This window comes from Arabidopsis thaliana, chromosome 3 (assembly GCF_000001735.4).
Source record: "Arabidopsis thaliana chromosome 3, partial sequence".
NCBI classification, from domain to species: Eukaryota; Viridiplantae; Streptophyta; class Magnoliopsida; order Brassicales; family Brassicaceae; genus Arabidopsis; species Arabidopsis thaliana.
Genome location: NC_003074.8, coordinates 16,418,820 through 16,445,661, shown reverse-complemented (window position 1 = coordinate 16,445,661; position 26,842 = coordinate 16,418,820). Strand labels below are relative to the sequence as shown.

General features: G+C 30.7%; 4 protein-coding genes and 1 non-coding gene across 10 annotated transcripts; 1 reads left to right on the top strand and 4 right to left on the bottom strand.

The window, feature by feature from the left end:
• Positions 1 to 3,563: 3,563 nt before the first annotated feature.
• Positions 3,564 to 4,639, bottom strand: AT3G44980 (uncharacterized protein; the record flags this gene model as incomplete). Its single annotated transcript, NM_114367.1, has 5 exons — positions 3,564 to 3,691; positions 3,753 to 3,906; positions 4,023 to 4,101; positions 4,381 to 4,523; positions 4,631 to 4,639. The coding sequence occupies 5 exons, from the start codon at positions 4,637 to 4,639 to the stop codon at positions 3,564 to 3,566; spliced, it is 513 nt and encodes a 170-aa protein (NP_190084.1).
• Positions 4,640 to 10,537: 5,898 nt separating this feature from the next.
• Positions 10,538 to 13,376, bottom strand: AT3G44970 (Cytochrome P450 superfamily protein). 2 transcript variants are annotated; one of them, NM_114366.3, is made up of 8 exons: positions 13,011 to 13,376; positions 12,600 to 12,924; positions 12,341 to 12,493; positions 12,000 to 12,248; positions 11,656 to 11,748; positions 11,512 to 11,590; positions 11,303 to 11,409; positions 10,538 to 11,038 (listed from the first exon to the last, which is right to left on the bottom strand). In NM_114366.3, the coding sequence occupies exons 1-8, from the start codon at positions 13,217 to 13,219 to the stop codon at positions 10,814 to 10,816; spliced, it is 1,440 nt and encodes a 479-aa protein (NP_190083.2). In that variant the 5' UTR covers positions 13,220 to 13,376; the 3' UTR covers positions 10,538 to 10,813. The 2 variants fall into 2 exon arrangements, with proteins under 2 accessions (NP_190083.2, NP_001326454.1); NM_001339185.1 differs by having other exon boundaries at positions 11,512 to 11,748.
• Positions 13,377 to 16,258: 2,882 nt separating this feature from the next.
• AT3G44960 (shugoshin) lies at positions 16,259 to 18,081 on the bottom strand. 5 transcript variants are annotated; one of them, NM_001339182.1, is made up of 8 exons: positions 17,763 to 17,977; positions 17,661 to 17,698; positions 17,480 to 17,588; positions 17,377 to 17,400; positions 17,235 to 17,303; positions 16,990 to 17,113; positions 16,848 to 16,908; positions 16,259 to 16,763 (listed from the first exon to the last, which is right to left on the bottom strand). In NM_001339182.1, exons 1-8 carry the CDS (start codon positions 17,895 to 17,897, stop codon positions 16,511 to 16,513), a joined length of 813 nt encoding a protein of 270 aa, NP_001327667.1. In that variant the 5' UTR covers positions 17,898 to 17,977; the 3' UTR covers positions 16,259 to 16,510. The 5 variants fall into 5 exon arrangements, with proteins under 5 accessions (NP_001327667.1, NP_001319686.1, NP_001327664.1 ...); NM_001339180.1 differs by having other exon boundaries at positions 16,259 to 16,760; NM_001339181.1 differs by having other exon boundaries at positions 16,283 to 16,775; positions 17,763 to 18,081.
• Positions 18,082 to 18,549: 468 nt separating this feature from the next.
• AT3G44955 lies at positions 18,550 to 18,621 on the top strand. Its single transcript has one exon. It is a non-coding gene; the product is annotated as a tRNA-Gly (tRNA).
• Positions 18,622 to 24,375: 5,754 nt separating this feature from the next.
• AT3G44950 (glycine-rich protein) lies at positions 24,376 to 24,617 on the bottom strand (the record flags this gene model as incomplete). The annotated part of the gene is made up of 2 exons (NM_114364.1): positions 24,376 to 24,468; positions 24,492 to 24,617. 2 exons carry the CDS (start codon positions 24,615 to 24,617, stop codon positions 24,376 to 24,378), a joined length of 219 nt encoding a protein of 72 aa, NP_190081.1.
• Positions 24,618 to 26,842: the final 2,225 nt, after the last annotated feature.

The following is a 26,842-nucleotide window of genomic DNA, read 5'->3' as shown; positions in this document are numbered from 1 at the left end:
TTTGTGATTGATAAAAATAAAAGTTGTACAAATTGTAATACTTTATTTTTTTCACCAATCAAAACCTTAATTTTTTTTTGTTGCTTTTTTTTTCAGTGTCTCTTTACAATTTACTTGTGATATTTGTGCGTTAATCTTCACCCGAATCCTAATCTAAAGCACATATTTTGATCTTTGTAATGGTGCAATGGAGGAAATTGCAAAATAACCTCTAAATCTGATTTTTTTTTTTCCATCATATTTCTCAAAATCTTATTTGGAAGTATCCATACTGAAGAATCGAGCTAGATTTTTTTCTCTTTATGTCAAAAAAGGAAAACAAACATAACCGTTCTCACTTTAAATTGTGACAACTAATAAATGAAAAAGCAAAAAAAGCTGAAAAGATCTAAAATGGGTTAGAACGGTTATGTGCAAGACGTCATCCTCCATGTTTGGTTCCCATTCCCTATAATCTTTTCGGTGATAACCGTTTTGAGTTCTAATTTTAGATGGAACAAAATCTTTTTGATAAAAACAAAATGATGGAACAAAATCTTGGTTTACCATATGCACTTTCAACGTGGATAAGTTTATAAATCTGTTTGGAAATTGGTTATCACGCCAAAACTTTGATAGAATTTCATTAATAAAATTACAAAATAAACTTACTGATGTCTCGATTACCATAAATAAATATTTTGATAAAAAAAACTTCCGGAGATTAAACGATCTAAGAGATTAACTATCGCTCAACAAACAAACAAAAATATACTAAAACTATGTACCTAAATAATTCGATTTCGCAGCAAACAATGTTTACATAGTGTGGTGTACTTAAAATATCACTTCCTTCTCAAAGTAACAAGAAGATATCACTTATGTACCAACATTCTATATAATAAATCGCTTGGAAAAAAATATATTATACATTTAATCAACAAAGATAATATGCTCAACAACGATTCAGTCAAATTCGTAACACAAGATAGTTATGATAGTGGTAACATTACCATGAAATACAGTCTAGACCGTGTTTTTACTGGGGTCAATATTATATGAAACACAAAAACAACAACAAAAAAAACTTTGTGAAGCATTTATATTATCATATATATGTATTTTAGAAATTTTGCTTACAAATATAGGTTAATACAATAAAAAAGAAATGTAATTCCAACTAAGGAAAAAATCCTTAAAAAAACCCATAGTAATTTCAATTTGGACGTTTAAAATTTAACGCCGTTAAATAATTATGTTAACAGTGCGATTTTAATTTTACCAATAATTTAAATACAAAATATTTTATGACCATAAATAATTATATGAGATATTTGTTTTCCAACCAAAAAATATTAAGTATTAAACGTCTAAATTAACATTACTTTAGATTTTTTTAAGGATTTTTTCCTTATAACTAATGCACAAAACGGAAAAACATTTTGGCTTAAAACAGAGATAAAATAAAGGGAGATTTTGAAAACTACCTTCTTTATGAGTTTTTGTTTGAAAAATACATCTTTATCTATTTTCAATTAAGACTATAATGTTTAATATATAAAATGACAATTTTGTCCAAATTTAAAGTAAAAGTTGTATTTTTAATAGATTAAAACTAAATTCGAGATTTTGAAAAAAAAAAAAAATCGAAGTCTGATATTTTTCTCATAAATCTTTTGAAATAAAGACATGGTGGTAGAATGTTATAATATACGTGTCTAAACATATATTTACGTTGACGAACACGTTACGATGCTACAAAAAGTTCTTCAAGCCTTACATATTTCATCATAATAACATATATTTACATTTTTACATGGATGTACATGTTATGATGCTACAGAAAGCTCCTAATAGTTCTAAACATAATATTATTTGTTTTATTTATGTGTTATTGATTAGAAATGGAGTATTCAAAAACCAATATAAAACATAAAGCAGAAAACGAAAGAGATTACGAGAGCTTGAACCAGAACACAACAATTGTTTGATGCATGAAAGTCAATTTGGGCATTTAAACACATGTATTGATTGATTGCAAAAATATAACTATTGACCCACAAACTTTATTTAGTGAAGATGTAAGTAAATTTTTTTTACGTAAACTAACTTATATATTTTCAGTGTCACTGTTAAGAAAATAATTAGAAAAGTGTCCATTTCACAGTAATTGATTGCCGTTTGTTGGAGCTCTGGATTAGCCATCATTAATAATATATGTAAACGTTAACGTTAATGGCATATATATACAAAGTTCACTATAGTGCAGTGGTTACGAGTTGCGACAGTTTTAGAACGCTAATTGTAATTATTTTGAATCTTGCTTCCTGGCTAAATTTTATCTTTGATTTTTATTTCAAATTGGACTATAAAAAATATTCTTTTTTACAACAAACAGAATCATATATTGTTTTAAAAATATATATTTGTAAGGACGATTTATTTTAAAAATTATTTAAGATAAGAATTATCTTTAAAATTTCATTAATGGATTTTTATGTTTTAAGTATAATTCTTTTTAATTATTACTAAATTTTAATAAGGCTATTTTAGTAATTTAATATATTCAAAAACAATTTTTAAAAGAAAAAACAATAGGGTATTTTTCCAAGGAAAACTCATAGAGAAGGTACTTTCCCAAATGTACTCTAAAATAAATCATAAGCCTCAGTTAAAAAACAAGAGTCCTCAAATTTTGAGGGTCAACTGGAGTGCAAACACATGTTGATGGGATCAACTATGGGAATTCAGCCATTTGATCTAGCTTATTCTTTAATATCAATGACGAAAAGTTAAAATTTAAAATTTTATTGTTGTTATTTGACCCCATGCACATCTACGTAGTTCTGCTCCTGAATAGAGTAGTAAATATAGGTTTGGGAATATATCTGAAATTGGCCATGGCTTCGATTAGTTGTGCTAAAATTAGAACACAAAATCTACAAAGTACATTATCATCTTGCACCGATAAATTGATATAACGCTACAAAACAATAATACATAATCAATTCTATTTCTCCTTTCTCTCTATAAGTTACAAATAAAAATAACAATAGTATTAATCCAAAACATCAATTTTTATGAAACAAGAAAATACCCACAACATCAATCGTCACAGAACAAAGAGAGTATAATAGGTGTAAACAAATATTAGTTTTGAAACCAATTAGCCAAAGTATTCTCAATCAGATCATCTAACACGAAAGAGAGTATAATATGTGTAAACCAATTTGTCAAACAAATCACAAGATTTATAACTAAATAAAGTAAAACTCAGTATATTCGCAATTAACAAAGAAATACTCCATTCAGAACATACAAAGTAAGGGACTCGTAGATAGCCCTATATATTACAGACACTCTACGAGTCATGTGAGATGGGCTCAAAGCCCGTTAACGTCACACATACATTACAACCGATATACATATACTCTAACCATAATCAACCACGTAATTCCAACCTAATAAAAGAAATAACAAAGATTAATTTAGGGTTTGTTCGCACTTTCAATATAAGTTTATTCAATATATGCATTTTTAAAAGTAAAGATATTTATTTCATCTTTTTGAAGAAAAATTGGATATTAGTACCCATTCAACTCTCTGACACTATTATCGAAGAAGCTATCTCTTATTTCTTCTCCGACGCCGGTAGAGCTGAAGCTCGCCGGCGTAGGAACCTCTCTCTCATATCTCGAGCTGTCTCGTTTACCTTCCATCTAAAGCTTCATTTCCATCTAATTTTTCTCTTTTGCAATCCTTTTAATCCAAACCTATCGAGCTTTTCTCTGCTATTGAATCCCCTCTTTGAAGCAGTGCTCTCCGACGGAGTTCATTCTCTGCCCACACCTTGCGATTCAAAGACAACAGTGGATGAATCTTTCGACTCCACTTGGGCTCAATTTTTCCATTCTGAGACTTGTCTCCCTCGCCATATCGTCACTAGATCCGCGGGACCTCTTTGCTCCCCAAGTCTTCTCTATCGATCTGTTGCAAAACCATCAGCAGTGGTTTCATCCTCCGCACCGGATCCTCTTGCTCACCTTGACTCTTGCTATATTACAGATGTCTGCTGCAATGGCGCGATCTGTATCTCTCCACCGTAGCCGCCGCGCTTCCAACCTTTAATCTGATTTGTCCATCGATTGATTTCAATTTTTTTTACGTATAGGTTGAGTACAATTTTAACGATGTTACCAAATGTCGTTAGCTTAATTGGTAAAGACTCTAGGCGAAGCTTAAAGGTCTCCGGTTCGAGTGACGCTCGGGACAAAACTAGTATTATATATGATGTGGTTTCGGGTCTGGGGGGATTACGGGGTTCGGCCCAAAACCTCCTGGTATTCAAAAAAAAGTAATTTTTTTTTGTTTTTTAACAATGTTATAGAGATATAACCAAACCTTTTCAAAGACGTGTAGTCGATCGAATCTTTATATGAGTTTGGGGATGAGAGAAAAAAATCCGTTTCCTCAATTTTACGAGCAAATTGATACATCTTATTAGCAATCGATGCAAGGGTTGATTTTTTGCCCGACGATCCCAGCTACGGTAACTCTTCAATAATTTTTTATTATCAAATTTTGTAAAAATGTAGTTACTAATTCTTCTAGAAAAGAGATGAATAATTTCAGGTTGCTAACAGAGACGCACCTCCGCCATCTTGGAATTTGTTTTTGTCTTTTGGATCTGATGTGGAAGTAGAATGAGGTTCGTCGCCACCAAAATTCAAATGTGAAAACAGAATAAGAAAGTTCGTGCCCTAAATTTATGAACGATTAATGTTTTTATCAGAATATGTAAAGATCTGATTCATATTTACAAAATTGTGTTTAGACTCGAAGTTTAGCAACATGTGTTTCTTGACCATCTCATGTTGACCGGTTGAAGTTTAGCAACAAGTTTATATATGAATGACAATCATTAATTAAAAGTAAAAGGTACATTTTTCTTTGACTAATATTTACTTGTGTATGGGCACTCACATCATTATATATCATTTAGTCATTCTTAAAATATCCACTTTGTGTTTGGAAACATTCAACCAAATTTATAATGAACATTGTATTATGGACAAACATCATTGTCACAACACGAGACAAGATAATGAGATCTTCAATTCCTCAAACAATAGTAACCACATTATTTCTCTACCCAATCATATCATGAATCTTCACAAGCATAGATAGTTAATCGTAGAGAATCATATATAGACTCTATGCTTATCACATTTAACTCTTGTCTATATAACTCATACTTCAAGATATGGAAGGAAATTGGTCATGAGTGTGGTCGCTATATTCTCTAGCTACTTTGTATGCCTTCATCTCGGTTTTTCACCATCTACATCTTCTCTAATTAAGGCCACAAAATGTTGATCAAGCAAACAACTTATCATCGTGAGATTATGCCCTTGAGGACATGTGTATCACTTTTTTCTATAATTCCAGAAATTCTTATACAAACACATATTTAATGTCCACGCGCTAATGACCATATGGTCATATTCTCATGGCATCAACCTATTGTCTTGAAGATAAAATATCTCTACAAATTGAAAGAAAAATCAACAAATAATGTATCTAGTATAAATTGTCTATTTAAACTTGTCCAATCGCTTTTTATATTTGCATACACGATCCATCGTAAAACATTTTTTGAGAATATAATACAATCTTGTTAAAACATGCAAATGGTTCATACGAGTTGTTAAACCATAAAGCCAAATTACTAAATTTAAATTAACACCATTTTAAAACAATTGGGCGAATCTAGACATTCTTTTCTAAAAGGCATAGAATTCGACATCAACCTTAGAGACAATTAAAAGTGTTGCATTTTATTTTGACAATAGTCTGTCCAATTTTCACGAAATAAATAATTGATAAATTTCTTAAAGAAATTATTAGCATATTTTAAGTTAAGGAATTTTTCACTAAATAAATAATTGATAAATTTTCTTACTATCCATTTTTAGTTGAGGGGTCTTATTATTACTAAAAAACCTTTTATATTTTCAATGCATAGTTTTTTTTTTATAAAGTATAATTTTATCTCTATTATGTTAATGTATCATCGGGTAAAGAAAATGATACAATACCTTGATGAAGGATACAAACGATTTTTTAAAAAAATGTATGAAGAAACTTTAAACGATATGAAATCTGAAACAAGAGAATATAATAATTCATGATATTTAAATAAGTGTCTTCTATAGTCATGTAAATTTGTTATCTGCGGTCAGACCCTCATTTGTTCACTACAAGAAAATTAGAAACACTTGTTCTTGCTTTGGCTCGCTGCAAATAATAAGCTTACCACTGGTGAGTGTATATCATATTGGAACAAGTGATTAAATCCATTGTGTGTTTCTTGTCAATCTTCGATGGAGACTTGGGAGCACTTATTCTTCACTTGTACATTCTCTTCACGTGTTTGGCAGGTGCTAATTCGTCGACTACTTCAAAGGAGTTACACAAACAGTTTTATGGAGGTTTAAGGCTCTACTTTCAAAGGCAATATTGGTTTTATTCTAAGGCTTCTCTTCCAAGCAACTATCCACTCACTTTGATTGGAACGGAACATACGCATACATGGTGTGATCACAAATGCACCAAATCAACTGATCAAGTCTCTCGATCGCTTGTTACACAATAAAATTTCCTCTATCAATCTCTTTGATCTACACAAACATGAAAATGTTAAGATATGGTTCGACTCAGAAAACTAAAACTCTATTTTTTTTCAAAACTTTTCAAACCAGCGTTCGATTTTCAAAAAGATACATTTATTGTAATAAAGGTGTTTTAGTTGAATAAATTTTACATTCACTAAATAAAAAAAAGTGTAACTAGCAAGATCGTGAAAAATCGATAAATACTCCATAACAAACAAAAGATAGTATAAATATAGGTTGAAGATAACAGCCAAAAATATCAATATTGATGTCGTTGACTAAAGAGAGCGCAACCAAAGCTGACCAGCCACTAACCTCACATAACACTCTCTTGGCCCATGAGAAAGAGACGTAAACAATTACATAGGTGGCATCATGATATAACCCTATTTTTACTGTTTTTATTATGTTTTAGATATAAGTTTTTGAGTCTTTTTGTTATTTCTAGAGTTTTTTTAGAGTTTTTTTAGGTATTCAATGGAGAGGAACAACAATGGAGATGAGAAGACATTTTGGAGCAAAAGTTGAAGAAAAGAAGCTAAAGGACGAATTCACTTTCAGATCTAGTCGAGAGTGTCGATCGACGCACTCTTGGTGTCGATCGATACCAGTTGCGGCCCAGAGAAGTTCATGACGCTTTTAAGTTTGAAAATTTGAAAATTTGCCCCATAAGACTTCCCTATTTTCATTACTAGTCTCTACACGTTTTTTTATGCCATATATATTGTTTTAAAGGTCATTGTTTAGACCTATCAAGCTTTTTATCAAGTTTTCTAGCAACCAAGTTATTTCCAAAGTACTTTCATAAGCTATTCATCCCTTGTTTTCAGAGTTTCATCAGATTTCAGTAACAGTGAAGAGATCTTTTTAACTCTTCTTTCTATTAATTTGTTTATGCTTTCTTATTCATATATGCTGTTTATCTCATCCATCATGTCTGAGCAGTCTGCTTGTTAGGGTTAGGGTTTCTCACTAGGGATTCATATGATTTAGTAGATTGCCCCCTTGCTAGGTTATCTGTAGGTTATCTGTACGATTCTTCATCTTTAGTTGTTCTTAATGCTAGTTCTAGAGTAATTAACTAGAACTTGATTCAAGATAATATATATACCCACCATAGGTATCTGGTACCAGAACTACTATTTGATGAGCATGGTTTATAGGTGTGTAATAAGAATCAGCCTATCTACTAAGGTGAACTTATTGAACTCATTTAGCATGCATGTTTAGGTTTAGGATTTCACGGCACATCACTGAGAATCTTAGCTCTAGGCATAGTGAGTTTCACGGAACATCACCGGTTATTCTGATATTAGAGTTTGAGTTTAAGAACGGTTCGATAACAACCTATCTATATTTAGATCTACTAATCATTTGTTTCCTGAGAATACCCTAAACCTGACATTTTGTTATCTTGATTTGCAACCAATCAACCTGCTATTTGCTTACTTTATTTTCTTTTTATTTTTTTATACTCTTCTAGCTTAATCTTGATACTTAGCTCATTGTGTGAACAAAAGAAGTTTGTGGAATCCGACCCTTAAATATTGATCAAGACTTAATAAGAGCATCCATCCGTACAAATAAAAAGAAAAGGCCTAGTATTGTGCATGAGCTACAAGGAGTTGGGCCGAACTCCTAAGAAGCCTATGGGGAGCTTCTAGAATGAGTGAAGGCACACAAATATCTTTTGTAGCCGTTGAAGAGGACTCACGAGTGGTCTTAGCGACATGGTCAACCAAGGACCAGCCGCTCTCACCATTAAGACCAAGGAATCTCTTCCCTCATATCTCTTTCATTCGCATGTTAAGTGTAAACGGCTATGTTCCCTTTGTGTGTCCTTAAATACAGTGTAAACACACAAAGGTAACTAACCAATTTTAGTAATATGTTTTGGTTATTCCCATCACAAATCTCTCTTGTTCTTCATGATTCTCTTACTCTTTCCAAACTATAATTCCGCATATTCTTTCATTAAATACTACAATTGATCTCTTATTTGAGATAGAAGTTTTAAAATAATTTGAACCATATCACATCACCCTAAACCAGTCACGTTTTATCTACATAATATCTAATTTAACTAACCAATTCATGTTCAATTCAATCACAACATTTTAAAATATCATGATATTATTTACAAACAAATATAGGCTAATTGTCTATCAAATTAATATGGTAGATAGTGAATGGTGTTCTCAATTAATATTAGTTGAGAAATTGGTGTAGGAGAGAGCCCCTACACATGTCACCACTAAATTATGATGATGAAACCTACCACATCTATGCTATCTTAAGATGTAGAGGAACAAGCACGAGAGAGCCCCTCCACTTGTCTCCAGGCTCCATGAAAGCCAAGGGATCTACTTCACGGTCGGGCCCTCCAAACTCTCCCTTACCCTCTAGGCCTCTACTATTGTGACCCTCCCAGCCAACGGTTCCAATCATACTATTTGCTAAGCTACTTCAGATGTAGATATGAAAAATGTTGGTTACTCCAAACCGTCGATGTATGATAGCTCAAGTTTTAAACTTGAATTGTTTAACCACAAGTGCACGATTGAGTCACTTTTAGTACAATTGAAAAAATCCACAAGGAAATGGGAATACGCACACTAATTAAATTGAGATTGTTGTTGAGCAGAGACTAGTTAATTAAGGAGAGATTTTTGTCGGGAAAACAAAGAAATTCTTATTGGTCGAAATCATGTTAATCAAGCTTCGATCCACTCTATTTGGCGGGAGAGAAATGATCGAAAGCATGGCACACCACCACATTCAGCAAGTCGTTTAGTCTCGTGGATTGATAAACTCATCCGTAATCAGCTCTCGGTACTTAAAGCTAATGGCCACCACAGATACGATAGGAGATTCCAACTCTGTCTCGCTCTGAGGAACATAAGCTAGATCAAGAATCTCTGTTTTTTTCTTTTGTAAATTTTTAAAAAAGTTGCACTAGTTGTAACAACGCTATACCTTTCTTTTGAATTTAATTTAACATTCTATTCAAAAATAAAAATAAAAAAAATCATGTACGACAAATCACATATCATTGTGATATATATGTCATAATCAACTTGTCACAACTGTCATATTTTTACATACTGTTTATTGTTCACGAACACAGCTATCCATACACAGAAATTCATAAAAGGACAAAATCGTGGCCGTGGCTTATTTCGACCATGGTAGCTGAGCGCTAACGGTGGGTAAGAGGAAGAGGGTCTTTCATTTATTTTTTAAAAAGTTAAACAAAATGTTGAGCATAAAACATAATTAAATATTTCACTATAAAATTAATCATAATTTTTAAAAAAAACTGTGTTTTGAAGAATTCAATAATTTCAGTGATTTTAAAGAAATAATAAATAAATATTGGTTAGTTTAAAATCATACCTTATATACGTTTATTTTTATTGTTCATGGATGTGAAATTTGTAAGGAAAATTACAATAACGGTTTAAATGTCTAAATTAACAAAACAAAACAAATATCAAGAAAATACACCATTGTTTTGTTTACAATTACTTTTCTTAGGGTTTAGGATTTTGTTTTTTTCCTTTTCATTTAGGATTTGGATTTACCTATTTAGATATAGTTTCACCTTTTAAGAAAAAACAATTATTATAAAATATGTCCTCTTCTAGGGAGTTAATATAACTCTTATACGTATTTTGTAAACGTTTTCACAGTTACATATATTAAAAAATTTAAATTTCTAAAGATATGAGTAAAACTCTTTTTCTCGAAAGTTTCGATTTTACATATTATTTACCAAAAGTTTATAAATTTGAAGGTAGCAAAAAAAATTACATTGAGTGTTATTTTAATTTTGTATGATAAATTTGTATTTTATTAGTTGTAAAAATTAATGAATTTGATGATTTTTTATGGTATAAAAACTTATATTATAAAATAACGTATTTATTACATGGCATTGCTATTACTACACTAATCGTTACCCATAGGCAGTGGACCAACAAGTAAGATAAGTCGTATTGATAGGATAGTATAATTGTCCCTATTTCATGGCCACATACCTTTCCGGCCAAGTAATGTGGTTGAAGATAGGGTTACTGAATCAACATTATTATAATATTGTTATACAATAAAAAAAGGAGGAGATGGTATGGTTCGATAAGGCGGCTTCTTTGTTCAAGTCATTTTTTGGGACACTTGGAGATGTTTATAGATATGCCATTAGGGAGGTGAGCAGCTGGTACACGAAGCACCTCGCAGTCTTGGTGCAACGAGAAATTATAAGTGGTAACAAGATGATGAAGAAATACTGAAATCTGAAGCCTAGCAAACTCTGCACCAGCGCATTGTCTAAGTCCGGTTCCAAACACCATGAACGTTTTAGATCCAGCCCGCAACTCTTTCCCCTACACAACAGATTTAATATCAATATATCTATATATAATGAGAGGCGGTCAAGTGTATAAAACAGCCAAGCTAGTGCTTGCAACTGTCATACATATATGTACACCAGAGTTAATATCAATATGCATATATTTTTGCAATTATTGGATCTAGCTAGAAAAATGGAGAAATACGTTTGGTATGAAAATTTTTCGAATTTAAAAATGGATCTTTTTTTCCGTAAAGTTGACCAAAATGATATGAAGACTAAATTAAATGTACAATACCTCCCATCTCCATGGATTAAACTCAAAAGGGTTTTCATAGATTTCAGGATCAAAATGAACCACTGAAGGTATAATCATCACTATCCAACCTGCTGGAATGGTGTATCCTGTTGATTCCACAAAAACGTCAAATTCTGATTATTATCTTAAGAAAAAAATTCCATATACAATTTACAAGTAGTGCCACGTGAGAACTAACTACTACTTGCCTTTGATTTCCACATCCTTTACCGCTTTTCTAAATAACATAGGAGCCAAGTTTGTTATTCGAAGAGACTCATTGATAACCTATATAAAAAGAAGCACCATGTAAAACAGAAAATATGTTGTATTAGCATTAGATGAATAGTTACCATGTTGGTGAAAGTCATCTTGTGTCTGTATTCTTCCCAAGTAACTCCACCTTCTTTGTCTTCTCTGCTTTCAAGGATCACCTCATGTTCTTTCTGCCGAATTATTGATATAAATATGATTTTCTCAATACAAAATGCAAAAGATCTTGAACCTACTTAACAGGACCATGACTACCAGATTAGCATAATTTTTTTATTAACAATAACAACATACAATATGCGGATTTGAATCCATATTGTGACACACCAACATCACTAGCAAAAACTACTACATGTCATGGTCGATACTAACACATGGTTATATGTAAAATTTACCATCTTATACATCTGTATGTAAATATTACCTTTAACTCTGCGAGAACTTTTGGGTTTTCCAATAGGAATTTCACAGCCAAGCAAATCGCCTTTGAGGTGGTATCTTGAGTGACACATGAAAGGGTAAAGATGAGGGTTATAATTGCATTTTCGTTCAATAACTCTCCTGCTTTCTCTGACTCTTCTATTGCCGTGTTGAGGAAGTCATCGTACTTCTCCTCAGACGTTTTCCTCATTGTATATATATCCTTTATCTCTCGCATCCCCTCTCGGCATGCCTGCATTTAACATTAAGAGATCATGGATTCGTGTTAGTTTGATACTTACCGTGACTCCTAAGGAAAGAAATAAAGAGAAAAAAAAATCGCACCCAAAGGGTGTTGTAGAGACCCTTCCCGGCAGAGATAAGATAGGATGTCCGAAACCAATCAAAAGTGAAGGCCTTAAAAATTCCCATAAGCTTTGCTTGAGTCTGTGGTTTGAGATTACTCATCATCTTAGGTGTCAAGTGGGCTATTATCAACTACAAAGATTAAAACATGCTAAAAAGTGTGAGACTAGCACGTAATAACATGCTAACTCCAACATTGTAACTGAAATTCATCAAAGAAAAAAAAAAGATTGACTACTTTTGAAACTGCGTCCTTAACATCCAATCTTCCTGTTTTAGCTTTCGAACTAAGATGCTCGCGTGTCACACGGTCCATATCTTTTAATATTTTCCGTTTTAAACCCTCGGAGGACAAAAGATGAAGAGTTATTTGTTTGATGTGCTTGTGGATGTTTCCAATCTTCAAGAACAAGCTATCTTTTCCCAATGGCTTCATTAAACCATCCGGATAACTTAAAATGAAAGACTTGTTCTCTTGTCTTAAAATCTCCATGTTAACATCCTTATCCGTCGATACCACGGTTTTTACTCCAAGAATGTTTGTCCGAAATAATGGCCCATACCTAAAAGACTCACACAATACTCAAACACAAGACTTCATCTCTGTAAGAAAATGACATATATAAATAGAGAGAGAGAGAGTTCTGACCTTAACATCTTTTTCTTGAGATATGGGGAGATCTCGTAGAATCCATAAGGCTTAAAGAAATCTAATGTCTCTCCGATGATCGGGAAACCCATTGATCCCGGAGGTAACTTGCCGTTAGACTTAGGGTTTGACCATTGGTACCACCAATGACCAACCCTCGCAACCACTAAAACTATAACACAAAATCCTGTGTTCCAAAACAAGTTCATGTTGTTGTGCCTTGGAACTATGAACTCGTGGGTCTTATATAGATGATGAATCCTAGAGTAACAAACTAGATGATAAATGTGCCAGTTTCTAAAAAACTGCCGACAAACTTGACCATCTTAAAATGTTGTATTCTTTTCTAAAACTCGGATTAATTAGAATGATAGGGAGTATTCTTAATTGTAAGATTAGTTTTCATGGTTATTTATTTTAAAAATATTAACAGAATTTCAATGAAAAATGTGAATTGGATATAAAGTTCACTTTTGGGGAATGGTTTACAATAATAGTCCCTTTTTTAAAAAATGTAGAAGTCGAACACATAGATTATAATATGATTTTGTTCAATATCAGTTTTTTTATGTGTTGCATAGAATAAAGTGTTCTTATTTAGAAACTAGAACCATTTATCTATATTAATTATTGTGTCCGTTTTATGAAATTCAAACCTTGACTTATATATGCAACAAACAAAAAAGAGAATTGTAGATTTTGGCTGGTAAATTTTCTTAAAGAGATTCGTATATAGCAAGAAATAGAAGGAACACATGCATGTGTTAGCTCAAGTGATGCGTGCGAAATAGCACCTAATTTTTTAGTTTTCTTTTTATTATTTCACAAATTCAGGCATCTTCCTTTTTAAAACTAAAATAAACACAAATGAAAATTATATATAAAAATGACAAATAAAATTAATATATAAAAATAAAACTAAACTTCCTATGCCAATATATTTACAAACATATACATGCCCGGTTGATCTCCATTTGTAATCTTGATCGATCTTGATTAATTTGTGAGTTTGGTCGGTTTTGATTGCTTTTGAGTCATAGTTTTGGTCTATTTCCCAACACCCCAAAAACTTCATACGTATGAGATTCGAATCGTTTTCGAAATACTAACGTTGTATCCAACTGTCGAAGTCGAATTATCATTAGTTGTAACACTGAGCCTTCGGACTGTTGTCAACTATAACACCTGCCATAGGATGATACCAATTAGTTAAAAAATATATATAAAAGGCCGTTTCGTCATCACCGTACGTACCATAGTCAGTACTATCACAATGGTAGTGTCTAATATCCGGCCATCTTCAGCGTCAAAATATATACATGGTAAAACTCACTGGTTGGATTGAGATTTTCATCGCTGTAACTACCCTTATCCAATGTTTGGCAAGCAGTTTCTATGTCATTGAAGCATGTAACTGGCATCTTATGGACTGCCAGAACCATATCGCATTGTTCAAAAAGGTTTTCAGCTTTTGATCCTGCCAGGCAACCTTTAACACAGAGAACTTGACGTCTAACAAGATCCTTCTTTTGAGAACTTGACTAGGACCTGTGAGAACAATCAATATAGTAAACGGATTTGAGAATTAATGCCTAATTTTCGTAGACTTAGATTCTAAGCACAGAGACATATATTGATATAATAAACAATTTAAGAAGAAATATCCAAAAGACGCCACCTGTCCAGCTCTTAAGTTTATTTTTTCTCTTATATAAGAGCCATTCTTAACAAATAAATCAATATAAACATTATATTTCTAATCTGATTAATCTAAGAACTATACTAAGCAACTACCAATAATGATGGTCTAATACTAATGTTAGCCAATATGCAACATGTTACCAACTTTCACTATGGGTTTATCATCGATTTTTTTTTAATCACTATTAAGTATTAACATTATGAAGAAGTATTATCACAATATCACGTGTGGAATCAAGCTTCTTTTTCCTATTTTAAAAGCAATAAAATAAATAAAATTAAACTCAAATAAAACAAATATAATAAATCGGGTTAATAATTATTATGTAGGAGACATGTATTGAATAGTATTTATTATGTTTGTTTTATTCGAGTTTAATTATATTTATTTTATTGCTTTCAAAAAAGAAATGGTAATAAATATTATTATTAAAACGCTATAATATACTAAAATTGTGACGTGGAGACAAAATGATCACAAAAGTTCTCTCCATATTTTATTATATAAAATTGAATACATTACCTATCCACAGGTGATATCGTGACAACACTTTATCCATTTCATATTAAGTTGTTGTTTTGATGCTTGATTTTTTAATTCAGATTATATGTAATTTTATATTTCAATGTGAGTTTTAATAAATTTTCTAATTTTATCTTTACTCTTTTAGTGTATTATCTAATGAAAAAATAATACAAATATACTAATGAAGGATACAAATGATTTTTTTCCTTACATGTATGAAGAAATTTTGAAAACATCTAATCTGAAATGGAGAGAGTATAATAACTCATGATGAATAATTTTTTTTTTTCAGACAACAATTCATGATGTATAATAAGTGTTTCATATTCATGTAAATTTGTTATCTGCAAGAAATTTCGCCAAAACAATTCCGTGGCTTCAGCCTCAAAATAACCACATTTTGTTTTGTGGTCATATCTGTATATTTGTTGTTTAATTAGGCAAAATATCTTATACTGCATAATTTGATATGACTATTCTAAAAACAAAATGTGCTAGAAATAGTTACAACTCGTTCCTTGTCTTGGTCACACTTATCTACACTTTGTTGTTGTTGTTATATTTGCAACGAAATATACGTAAATAGTTCGTAGCTAATTAGATACAAAAAAAATTGTCGCGCTTTTTATCTTTAAGTTGCTACGTATATCCACAAATGATTGCCTGTAGCTATTCATAATTTGGTCACAAAATAGCTACATTTTTTAGTTTTTAAAGTTTGTATCTTGTTTGTGGATAACGCACATAGCCATAACGTTGTCATAGCTATTCTTTCGATATTAACAGTTTTTTTTATAGTATATTAATGATACATATAATTGTTTCAGCAGTCACATGCCCCATGACTCCGTTTTTTCCTCTGTAAGTACGAAAGGAAGTTGGAGCCTCAACAAAGGATTTTGAAATGTAATGTACATATCTACGAGTCACTAAGTTGAGGAGTATGGTATCTACGAGATCACATGATTACATGAACAATATAAGTCAATATTGGATTACAAATGATAACATGATATTTGTTTGAAAACAGAATTGAAATATTGCCATCACATTCAGTTTAACAGAAATAATATTGTGACTACTTCTAATATACTTTTGATCTCAAACAAATTTATAATATAAGGTCATATTCCGAAACCATATATAGATAAATATGTTAGTGAGTTTCGTACCAAGAAGTAACATATACATGTCTAGAGATTGTAGAATCTCAAAACACCACCATCACAGTACAAACATTTTGCTCTAATATAGTAGGACCTAACCAACATATTTATCCCTTGTAAGAGTGTATCCTCTCAGCTTCTCTACGCAATGATCGATCGACTGGTGATCGATAGATCTCAAAATCATGATGTCTTGTCCGTAAACCTTCTTTCCCCTCTTCTTTCTTTCGGGTATGTGATTCCATTGTCAAGTTATCTTGTTGAGACATGTCATTAGGCATTGTAAGCTGGAGATCTTCAATCTCAAACAGATTCTCTGTCACTTCTTGCGCTGCTGATCTCACTCTCGGCGATCTCCTTCTTAAGTGCCTCCTGTAACGTAACAAACAAGAAATCATCGATGGAGCGTAGCAAAAATTGAATTTTAGGGGTTAAAGTGAAAACCTTTTGGTTTCCGATTTCACTTTTTCTGCCTCATTCTTGTTTGTAGTAGATGCTCCTAAGGCTGTAGATAAAACCATCAAGGAAATTAGAAAATCAACCATAGATAGTTATAGAAGAATCAAGAAGATAATGAGATATATACATTTGCTTCTGATGAATCGCCTTCTGGTTGGTACAAAAGGTTTCGGTGACGGTGAGTCTTCGTCCGTTATATTTAGCACACTCTCAGTTGTTAGTGCATTTCTTGGTTTAGTGTTTTCACCTTTCTGATCCAAATGTGCGAATAACATCAGCAACACATAACCAACTTTGATTTAAAATGATAACTAACTAAATGTATAACAAAATTTGAATAAAATAAGAGAAACGCCAAAAAAATGTTCAAACCTCTTTGTCACAACATTTAGCCTTTAGCAAAGCATTTTTGCAAGTAACCTCATGGTGCAACGCTTTCACCTGAAACATTATCTAAACTTTAGACAAAAAAAAATTTCTAAAACATGTGACCATAGAGAAGTTATGTTTTCACCTTGTTTCTAGCTAAATTGATCTCCTGCAAAACAATTTGATACTATTCAGAAATTTGAATCAAAGAGAAAATCAAGAAAACGAAAGTGGACGATGAAGCTTACGCCTAAGAATTGGGAATTGGATTGAGCAAGGCTCCAATTTTGTACTTGAAGTTTGTGTATGCCTTCGCGTAAATTCCGCAATTCGTATCTACTTATATCAATTGTTTTACTTTGATAGTTAAAGAAAATATATCTTCTTGAATTCATTACTTAAAACAAGTTGCTTGGAACAAAAGGATACTCTCTTTCCTCAAGAAGCTTAACCAATGCTAAATTCTCCTGTCGAAATCAAATTCAGTCAATGAAAAAAAAGAAGATGAAATCAAAAGTTAGAGATTGCAACCTTCATCAGCCGGTTTACATGTCCACTCGGCTCGGAACCGATCTTGTGAAGATTAAGCTCTTCTTGAGACTGAGAGTTAGTAATATCAGAGAGACTCTGCCTCATTTTGTGACGAAATGGAGATCTTTTCATCATCTTCTCCTATTCTTGAAACTATACAATTTGAGACTTAAGTTTCAAATTTTGAAAGAAACATAAGAAGTAGTTAAAAGCAGAGACATGTATTTGTTAAAAACGAAGAAGAAGATTCTCTTTTTCTTTTCTAGGTAAAAAGGAAAAGTTGAGAGCGAAACGAAGAAGCGAGCCAAAACAAAAAAACAACGAAAAGTAGAGAAAGTGGATGTGGCAACGGCTCTCCGAAGCAAAAAGGCGTTGGGAAGATATTGATATATGAACTTTTGTTTTGAATTTCCGAACCTTATGCTGTAGCAGCTAGCTCTTATTCGTTGGCTTGAGACTACATGTTGATTTTTCTTTTTTTTTTCTTTTTAATGCAGTAATTAAAATGGCAAAAAATAAGAGGCAATTTCATAAAGGTAGCATTGTTTTTTAATCTGCAAATATGACTATTTTTTAGATGTTAAAGTTACCAAAACATTTATCAAAAAAAAAAAAACAGTATACACAAGCTAACGATAAAATCAACCAGTGTCAGTTCTGGTCTACTCTATGATTAGAAAATATTAAATTTTAAAGATATAGAAGGCATTGTTATAGTCTGAATCTGTATGATTTAGAAATTGACAAATTAAGATTATAATTGACTTTAACAAAATCCTTCCAAAAAGCGTCTGTAGTCCAACGGTTAGGATAATTGCCTTCCAAGCAATAGACCCGGGTTCGACTCCCGGCAGACGCAATTTCTACTAAATTTTTGGTTGGCCGATAATTGGTATATGGGCCGTGGCAAGCTCTCTAAGGCCTATTTGGGGGATAATAGTTTTTTTGTTTTTTGTAATCGAATCCTATATGCCAATGACAATGAGAAAATTTTCTTCTTTTTTTTTTATGAGAAAGAATTCTACAATGCTTTTATTTGGATACAATGGATAAAAACTAGGGTTAATGCATAAAAAATACTGTTGCTAACCAACTATAATAAGGTTATTTTCATCGTGACTGTTGATTAAAGTTTATCAGAATGTGTTACCTTTCGTTAATTAGTAGTGGTGAAATATAAGAATTTACATGCTTTATTTTTAAAGTCACTTGATGATAAAAAACAAAATGAAAAATAAGTTTAATTGTTGTTTGAATTTTAGTATGTCCTAGGTATTGTTGTCGCGAACGAACAATCATAAACATTAACATTTTCTTATTGGTTTACGTATTGAATAATTTGTTATCAATTCACTTGTTATCGTCGACCTTTTTAACAAGGGTGTCTCAGGAGATAAAGCTAAATTACTCACAACATTACTTTTGTTATAAAAAAAACGAAATACGAGAAAACATATTTGCAAATTTTTTGATACCAAAGAAAATATATATATTTGGACAATTATAAAGTTTATAAACAATGACCGTTAAGAATCTAGAAGATCCCCAAAATATGATACGGTTGATGTTTGGTATTGACGACCCACCAAAAGGTTTTTACATCGTGGCGAATGGACCAATTGTCGATAGAAATTTCAATTGAAAATGTTTAAAATGAAGTGGACCCACACGGTTTCTAGTAAAATATATGCATAAATATAAAAGTAGCATCCATAATGTTTTATATTTTGAACCCACTTTAGGGGTGAATAAAAATCTATTTGCATAAAGTTCCATTTAGTTAGATTTCACGACCATAAATCTCTACCTCATATTGGTTAAAAGCAAAATATAGCTATCTCAATGTTAACAACACTAGTTCTTATCTTACTTTTTCTTATAAAATATCTATATATGGGAATGCGATTATGGGATTTGGTAACATAGAATAATATCATTTAGGCTTTAGACAATTATGCGGGAATAATATTAAGGACCATAATATAATTTATATGGTGTTCTGTATTAGTTTTGTCGTTATGTCACCATTGACATTAGAATCTATGTGTTGGAAAAAATAAAGCAAATATTATCTTAGATTTATTGGTAGTTTTACCAATTGTTTTTAAAGAGCTTTTGAATGGAAACAAGACTTGTTATATAGCTTTGGTGTACTACAATGGGGAGGAGATTAATTTACACTTTGTGATTACTGACATAAATAAAAACTATGGGTCGAAAGTTCATAATTACTTAATTAAATTATATTTTTAGAGTATATATCAAAACTCAAACTTGACAGTTTTTGCACTCCCAAATTACCTAGACCACCACTATATTAGTCTACATTCAAGATAAATAATGTAATTTTTTCTGACAGAAGAGAAGATTGAAAAATATATCAAAACTAAATTTTGCGTACCATCACATCAAAATCATATATAAGTACATTGAAGAGTAAATTATACTATCATAGAAACAATAACCACTTTACTCAAAGCGTTCAGAGAAAGTGTCAAAGGTATAAAACATTATACATATATTTTTATGTAATGGTACACTATGATTCTCTTAAAGACATTTCTATAGAATCGATACCTCTTTAACTGTCAAAACGGAAATTCGGTTGGTTTTATTTTCTTCATATTTATAGTTAAGATTTGTACTAACTATGTTTCATTAATTATCAGTAATTTTCTTTAAGAACATCATGGGGAATTATTGGCCGACAAAATATGCAATTGGTGTGCCTTGTTATCGTGATTAAGGAACTTAATGAGATAGAAAATGCGCGAACAGAAAAGTTTATAATTCAGTTTCATGATTAGTTATATTGAATATAATGGACACAAAGCATGTCTCGTTTATGCATTTATACAAGCTCCCATTTATGTGGCTTCGAACACAAACCTTAACCAATAAGTGCAAGTGAATAATCTATGTTAGTCAGATTGCAAACACGATCATATTCATTGCGCGTTACTGAATATTGGATAATGTGGGCCTTCATACATGATACATGTTTGGACATTCTCATGTACTATATTATAATGTCGAACTAAAATGAAATGTCTATGACTCTATCAAATGTTAAACATTTCAAGAATCACTTCGTTTTGTTGTGAGAATGTCATTTAACCAATATAACTAAGTACTTCTTGTTGTCCATATCCTGGATATGAACTATTTTAAATTAGTTGTCGAAATTCGTACGAAAACGCCTAGATCCATTGAGAATTTTAAAGAACCATAACCGATTTTTATACTAATATATATATATATATATATATATATATATATTTAATTAACCATATGTTATTTTCTAACTCAGAAAAGAAAATAAATATGTATATGTGAGTAAAATAGTAAATCAACGTCAAAGTCTTTTTCCTTAACGTTCGGAGCTTTAATATTTCTCTAGATCGAATCGTATTACATAGTATTGTTTCAAACGTATACGTATAAGACGGATTTTTCTGAATTGAGAGTTGAGAATTGTAATCGTTTTCATATGTTTTATGAGTTTAGGCTTTTGCATGATATAGATTTAGACATTTTACCCTCTTTTTGATTCTACGCACTTTAAATAATTAACAAATTGTTTGGTTCGTTGTGCTATATTTACTTTTGTTTATGCTTTTTTGGTAAACTTTTCTTTCCAATATTAGATATCCAAATGGGTCACTGGTTAAATAACTAAGTGTAAAAAGTTGGTTTTACGGAATGGACGTGATTACAGTAAAAGTTAATGTTGCCATTCCAAAACTAACTAGAGGCAAAATTTTACTAATCTGTGTGAAATTAACTTTGAGTAGTAGTCCAATAACCAATTTGTTGCCGCATGACGCAGGAATTAGCGGTGGATAGACTAAAGTCAAGCAATTACATGTATTGTCAAAGTGGTCATTTCTTGTTGTAATGTGGCTGCATATTAGCCAGAACGACCCAAATATAGCAAATTGTTAGGATTGATTACGACTGTCACATGTAAATTTTTTTTATAAAAAACAATGGTTTTTTCCAGGGGTTGTAGATATTTGATTTGTATATTTTCTATCAGAATTTTATTTCGTGCTAAATGTCAAAAACACAATTTCAACTTAAAATATTCATAATAAATCTCTATTAATTAATTCTTATTTATAAAAAGTTAGATATGGTGAGAAATTGTACGTTTGATCTCTTTTTCGTTTTATAGGTTTAGGATTACTACGATGGTGGAGTCATGTACCGCTGAGGATTACTCTATCATGGTTAAGTTGATGCAATTCATGTGGACGTTAGGGATGCAACATGCGAAGCATACGCCTCCAAACATACATAAGCCTATAATGCACACGACTTGACATTTTTGTTCATGTTGTCACCACAGAAAAAATGTAAACGTTGTAAATATAAGCATTTTATTATATAAATATATATATATATATATATATATTAATGTTTAAATTTTAAATGTCTTTATTTAGATTTAAAAAAATTATAATATGAGAATTATATAAGAAAACAAAAAACAAAGAAAAAAGATTAAAACAAAATATGTCAATTTAATTTCTAATTAATAAATATATAAAAGGACTTAAGGAAGGAAGTATTTACCTTATTAGCTTTTTCTCTTAGTTTTTTATATCAATAATATATAATATGCTAATTCGATTGGAGCTAAAATTTAGCGACAATACTAAAGCCTCTATTTCAATATAATCATCATAACTAATAAATATATCACCATGTGATACCCATTAATATTACCATCATGATTGTAAATATTATGATGCTACCTTACTCCAAGAACTAAAAATAGAGATATTATTCTTTTGGGAGCCAAAAATAGAGATATAACTTTCCTTAATTACTTCCACTTACGGTTAATGTTCATTTCTATTTTTTTCTCCTTTTTTATTTCCATAGACATTAGCTAGACAAAAAGTGGACATTAATTCAACTCTTTTGTTGATCCAGAAAAAAAATACTCATTCAGGTTTAAAGTTAATTTTTGACGATTTTAAAACATATAACAGAAATTGTATATACATAAATTACTAAAATTTCAGTTTTTTATGAATATTTTTAATCATTACCTCTTATTTTGCCGCTAACTATAATATAGATAAATTTATAGACGCTCTTAAAAAGATTTGAAAATAAGGTAATTTTAAATTTTAAATTTCAAAAACAAAATCCTCCGTAATTTTTGTTTATCATTTAAGAATAAAAACAATATTCTCATTTAAATTTTATTTACATGTATTTATTCAGTTGAAACTTTTCTAATTTATACTAAAGAGCATTTATCAATTTATGTTTTCGTCGGAATTGGTACCAAGATGAAAAATAATGATTTTAAGATTTTTAATCTAAAAATTGGAAAGGTTGTTGTAGAAACTGCGTAGTAATCTGATTGTATACTAAAATGTTTTGGTACCAAATTTTTTAATGTGTAGTGATACATACATTGGTAGAAACAAAGTTTGTTCAAACATAGTAATAAAATAGAAACCTCAACAAATTACTTCTTACATTAATGGTAAACAGACTATTGCGAAACTTTAAAAAAATAACTTAAATCCTCAAACAGCAACCTTCACATGTTAGACTTGTACTCTAAAAACCTTCAAAGGATGGTGGTCTCGTTCAATCAAAGATGCTAATATTTGTTTCTAATTTGTTTTCCTATATGAAAATTTTAAATATTTCTAAAATATTTTATAATTTATAAATAAGATTTGACCTAATCTAACTTTTTAGATATGCATAATACAAACAATTAAACTAAATATAATATATATATATATATATACATATATATATATATATATGGTCAATTTCGTCTATCTCCCAACAAAGTTTAAAGTAAATTTAGATAAATAGCAAGAAAGTTGGTTGACTATGCAAAAGGATCTCTAGCCAGAGTTTTATATTGACAATTGTGAACATTAAATAAAGGCTATATATATACATTATTAAAGTTTTATGGTTATTTGCTTTATTTTATTTTCTTATGCTATCTAAGATATCGCTCTATGAGTATTGGAAACAAAAGACATAGGAATTTCGACTAACTATAGTCAAATGATTCAATTTTTTTATATATATTTAAAACATTTTTATTTGGTAAATCTCTATTTTCAAATTTGTGTTTAGATATTGAAAATACTAAATACCAAAGTGAAAAAAAATTGAGAGCCAAGATTGGTGTGGAGATTCATAATTGAAAAGGATCGACTTTTTAAATATTGGTGGAAAATGTTTACTTACCAGCTTTTTTTTGCTGAGAATGGAATCCACGTCATATTTGAATATGTGCGTGTATAAACATCCAACCATACACATGAAAGCTGGATACAAACACAAAGCATAAATCATTGAGATACAATGTAAATCTAAATATCTAAAAGTTAAACTTTTATAATCTACAAAATATTATTTTAAATAATTAACCAGCTGTAGAGTGATACCATATATTCATTTGTATTAAAATGAAAAAAACATTAAACTAAGGGAAATTTGCATCAGTAACCTACAAAAATTTAATAATTCACTAACTAACCAAAAGAAAAAAAGTGGATGATATTCAGTATATTTTCTACAATATTTGCCATTATACCCTTGTTTCTTATCACCACAACCATCTCTACCATAACCACACACCACCGCCGCCGCCGTCATCACCACCACCGACGTCTCCGCCATCATCACCACCACCACCGCCGCCGGAGTTACCAACCTTACCAGAATGAATGCCATCACCGGAGCCACCACCCCATTGTTGGGGTTCCCATTGTCACCGGAGCTTCCATTGTCGCCGGAGCAACCGCCGTCGCCGGAGCTAGCCACCACCGTTGTCGGAGCCACCACCGTTGCCAATGTGGTCATGTGGATATCAAAATCTTGTGCTAGTGTTAGCACATAAATTGAAGATAGTCTGCAATTTTTGATGGAGTTTAGATGAAACCGGTTACATAATATTTTTTGTACTGTTTGAGCCAAATAGTAATAAAATTGTTGGTAAAAACACAAGCCACGTCATTCACTTTTACAATCTATCCACGCGTTTAAAAGGGAGTTTGATGACATTTCCTCACCTTCATTTATTACTTTCTTAATTTCCCCAATTATAGTACTATATATTTAATTCTTTCACCCAAAAACGTCACTTTTGCAATTCACCCTTAAACTAAATTGCCTTCAATGGAAATAATCTATTTTTCTTTTCTAGGAGCATGAAAATACACACCCCACAAGTCAAATTACATTTTCCTTAATTTCAAGAAATACAAGCCGCCGATAATACATGTTTCCTTCATTTAGACAAAACCTGTGACTTTCTTTGGTTGGGGCTGTATGCACATGGTTTCGGGAGATGACTTACTATTTCTATTAATGTCGATATATCTTTTGGAAAAACATGAATGGTCTAAAGTCTACCAGAAATGTTTGTTGACCACTTTCTTTGTCAAGCTGGTATTAGATTTTAACCCGCAGTATATCGCGGGACGATTTATTTTTAGAAGTAATATATATTAAAACTTGCAAATTTTATTTTTATAAATTATTTAGTAATATTTATAAAATATTTATAATTTACAGTTTATGATTGTTATTAAGTAACGCTATATCACGAATCCATGAAACAATTGTTAAAAAATTAAAGTTTTAACCCCTATTAAAACAGCATATTAATAATATTTTAAAATTTTATAAATATTGATTCAAATACATCCACCATATAACCCAATTCCAAAATAAAACCCGTTCTGTAATTTCTTTACCCGTCCCGTGATTTTTTTTTAAAATAGTAATTTTTAAAATTTAAGAATTATTTATTATATATAAAAGTTTTGCAAATTATATCATTCTCTAATACATTTATATTTTATAGTTTAATTTTAAATATAGTAACACTATACATAGCACATAACATTTTTGGTTTTATATAATCTTTTCTAAATTAGGATGATTTGATATGTTTAATATTAGTGGTCTTAAAAAATAATAAATTAAAGATTTAACCCGTCTTGAAACGGTGGATTAATAATATATTTACTTTTTTATTAATGTTGATTCAAAAACCCGTCCCTCCAAATCCGTCTTGCCAAAAAGCTATTTATTTTATTAATATTAATTTTATTTATGATATGATTCTGAATTATAATCTAAACATTTTAGCTAATAACATAGGAGTGCACCATATTTATTTAATAGGGGAATATGCCATATGACCCGAATGCACTTACCCAAATCCACCAAAAAGTCTTGCAAAAATACTATAGAGATAAGAAACGATAGTTAGTTTTGTAGGTATAAGATTGGCAAATATATTAGTTAGCTTAAATTAGTTAAAGAATACAAATTGAAAAGGTAGATTACACTTTATTCGAATATAGTATCAAAACTTATATAAACAGAGATTTGATAATTTTTTAATTGTTGATTCCTTTTTTGTGCTAATTTTTATGTGATTAAGATTTAATTGATTTCATATATAAAATATTAAATTGTTTTACGAATTTATTTGTTTATAATTTGGTAACAGATAAATATTTGTATATTCAGTATATTTTGCTTCAGTTTATGAAATCTTGATGACCCGTCTTTAGATCCAATAAACCCTATAATTAACAGATGAATATTGTCGTTAAATGATTTTGGTAACCTTAATGATGTCATTAAAGGATTTTGTTTTTGATTAATTTTTTCTAATGGCATTGTCATGTAATTAATTACAAAAATTAAGGTTACATTTAAAATGTACTTCCCAAATAATATACTAGGATATATGTGAATTAATAACATTTAGCAAAAATTTATTCATATCACCGTAAATTTGATATGACTGCTATGATTTTTGAAACTGATTTCGAATAATATCATCCGACCATATCAAACTCTTCTAATTAATAACATCCTAAAAAAAACTCTTCTAAATCTGTAATATAAGTACAAAAAGTCCTAAAAGATATTATAGAAAATGTAGTCGTAGATTTTAGCCAAAAACAAAAATGTAGTAGTAGACCAACTATCATATTGCTATATTACGGGAAAATCTGCTTATAAGTTTTTAATTTCTTATCTAGTATAGTGTGTGATTGGTTCGTCTG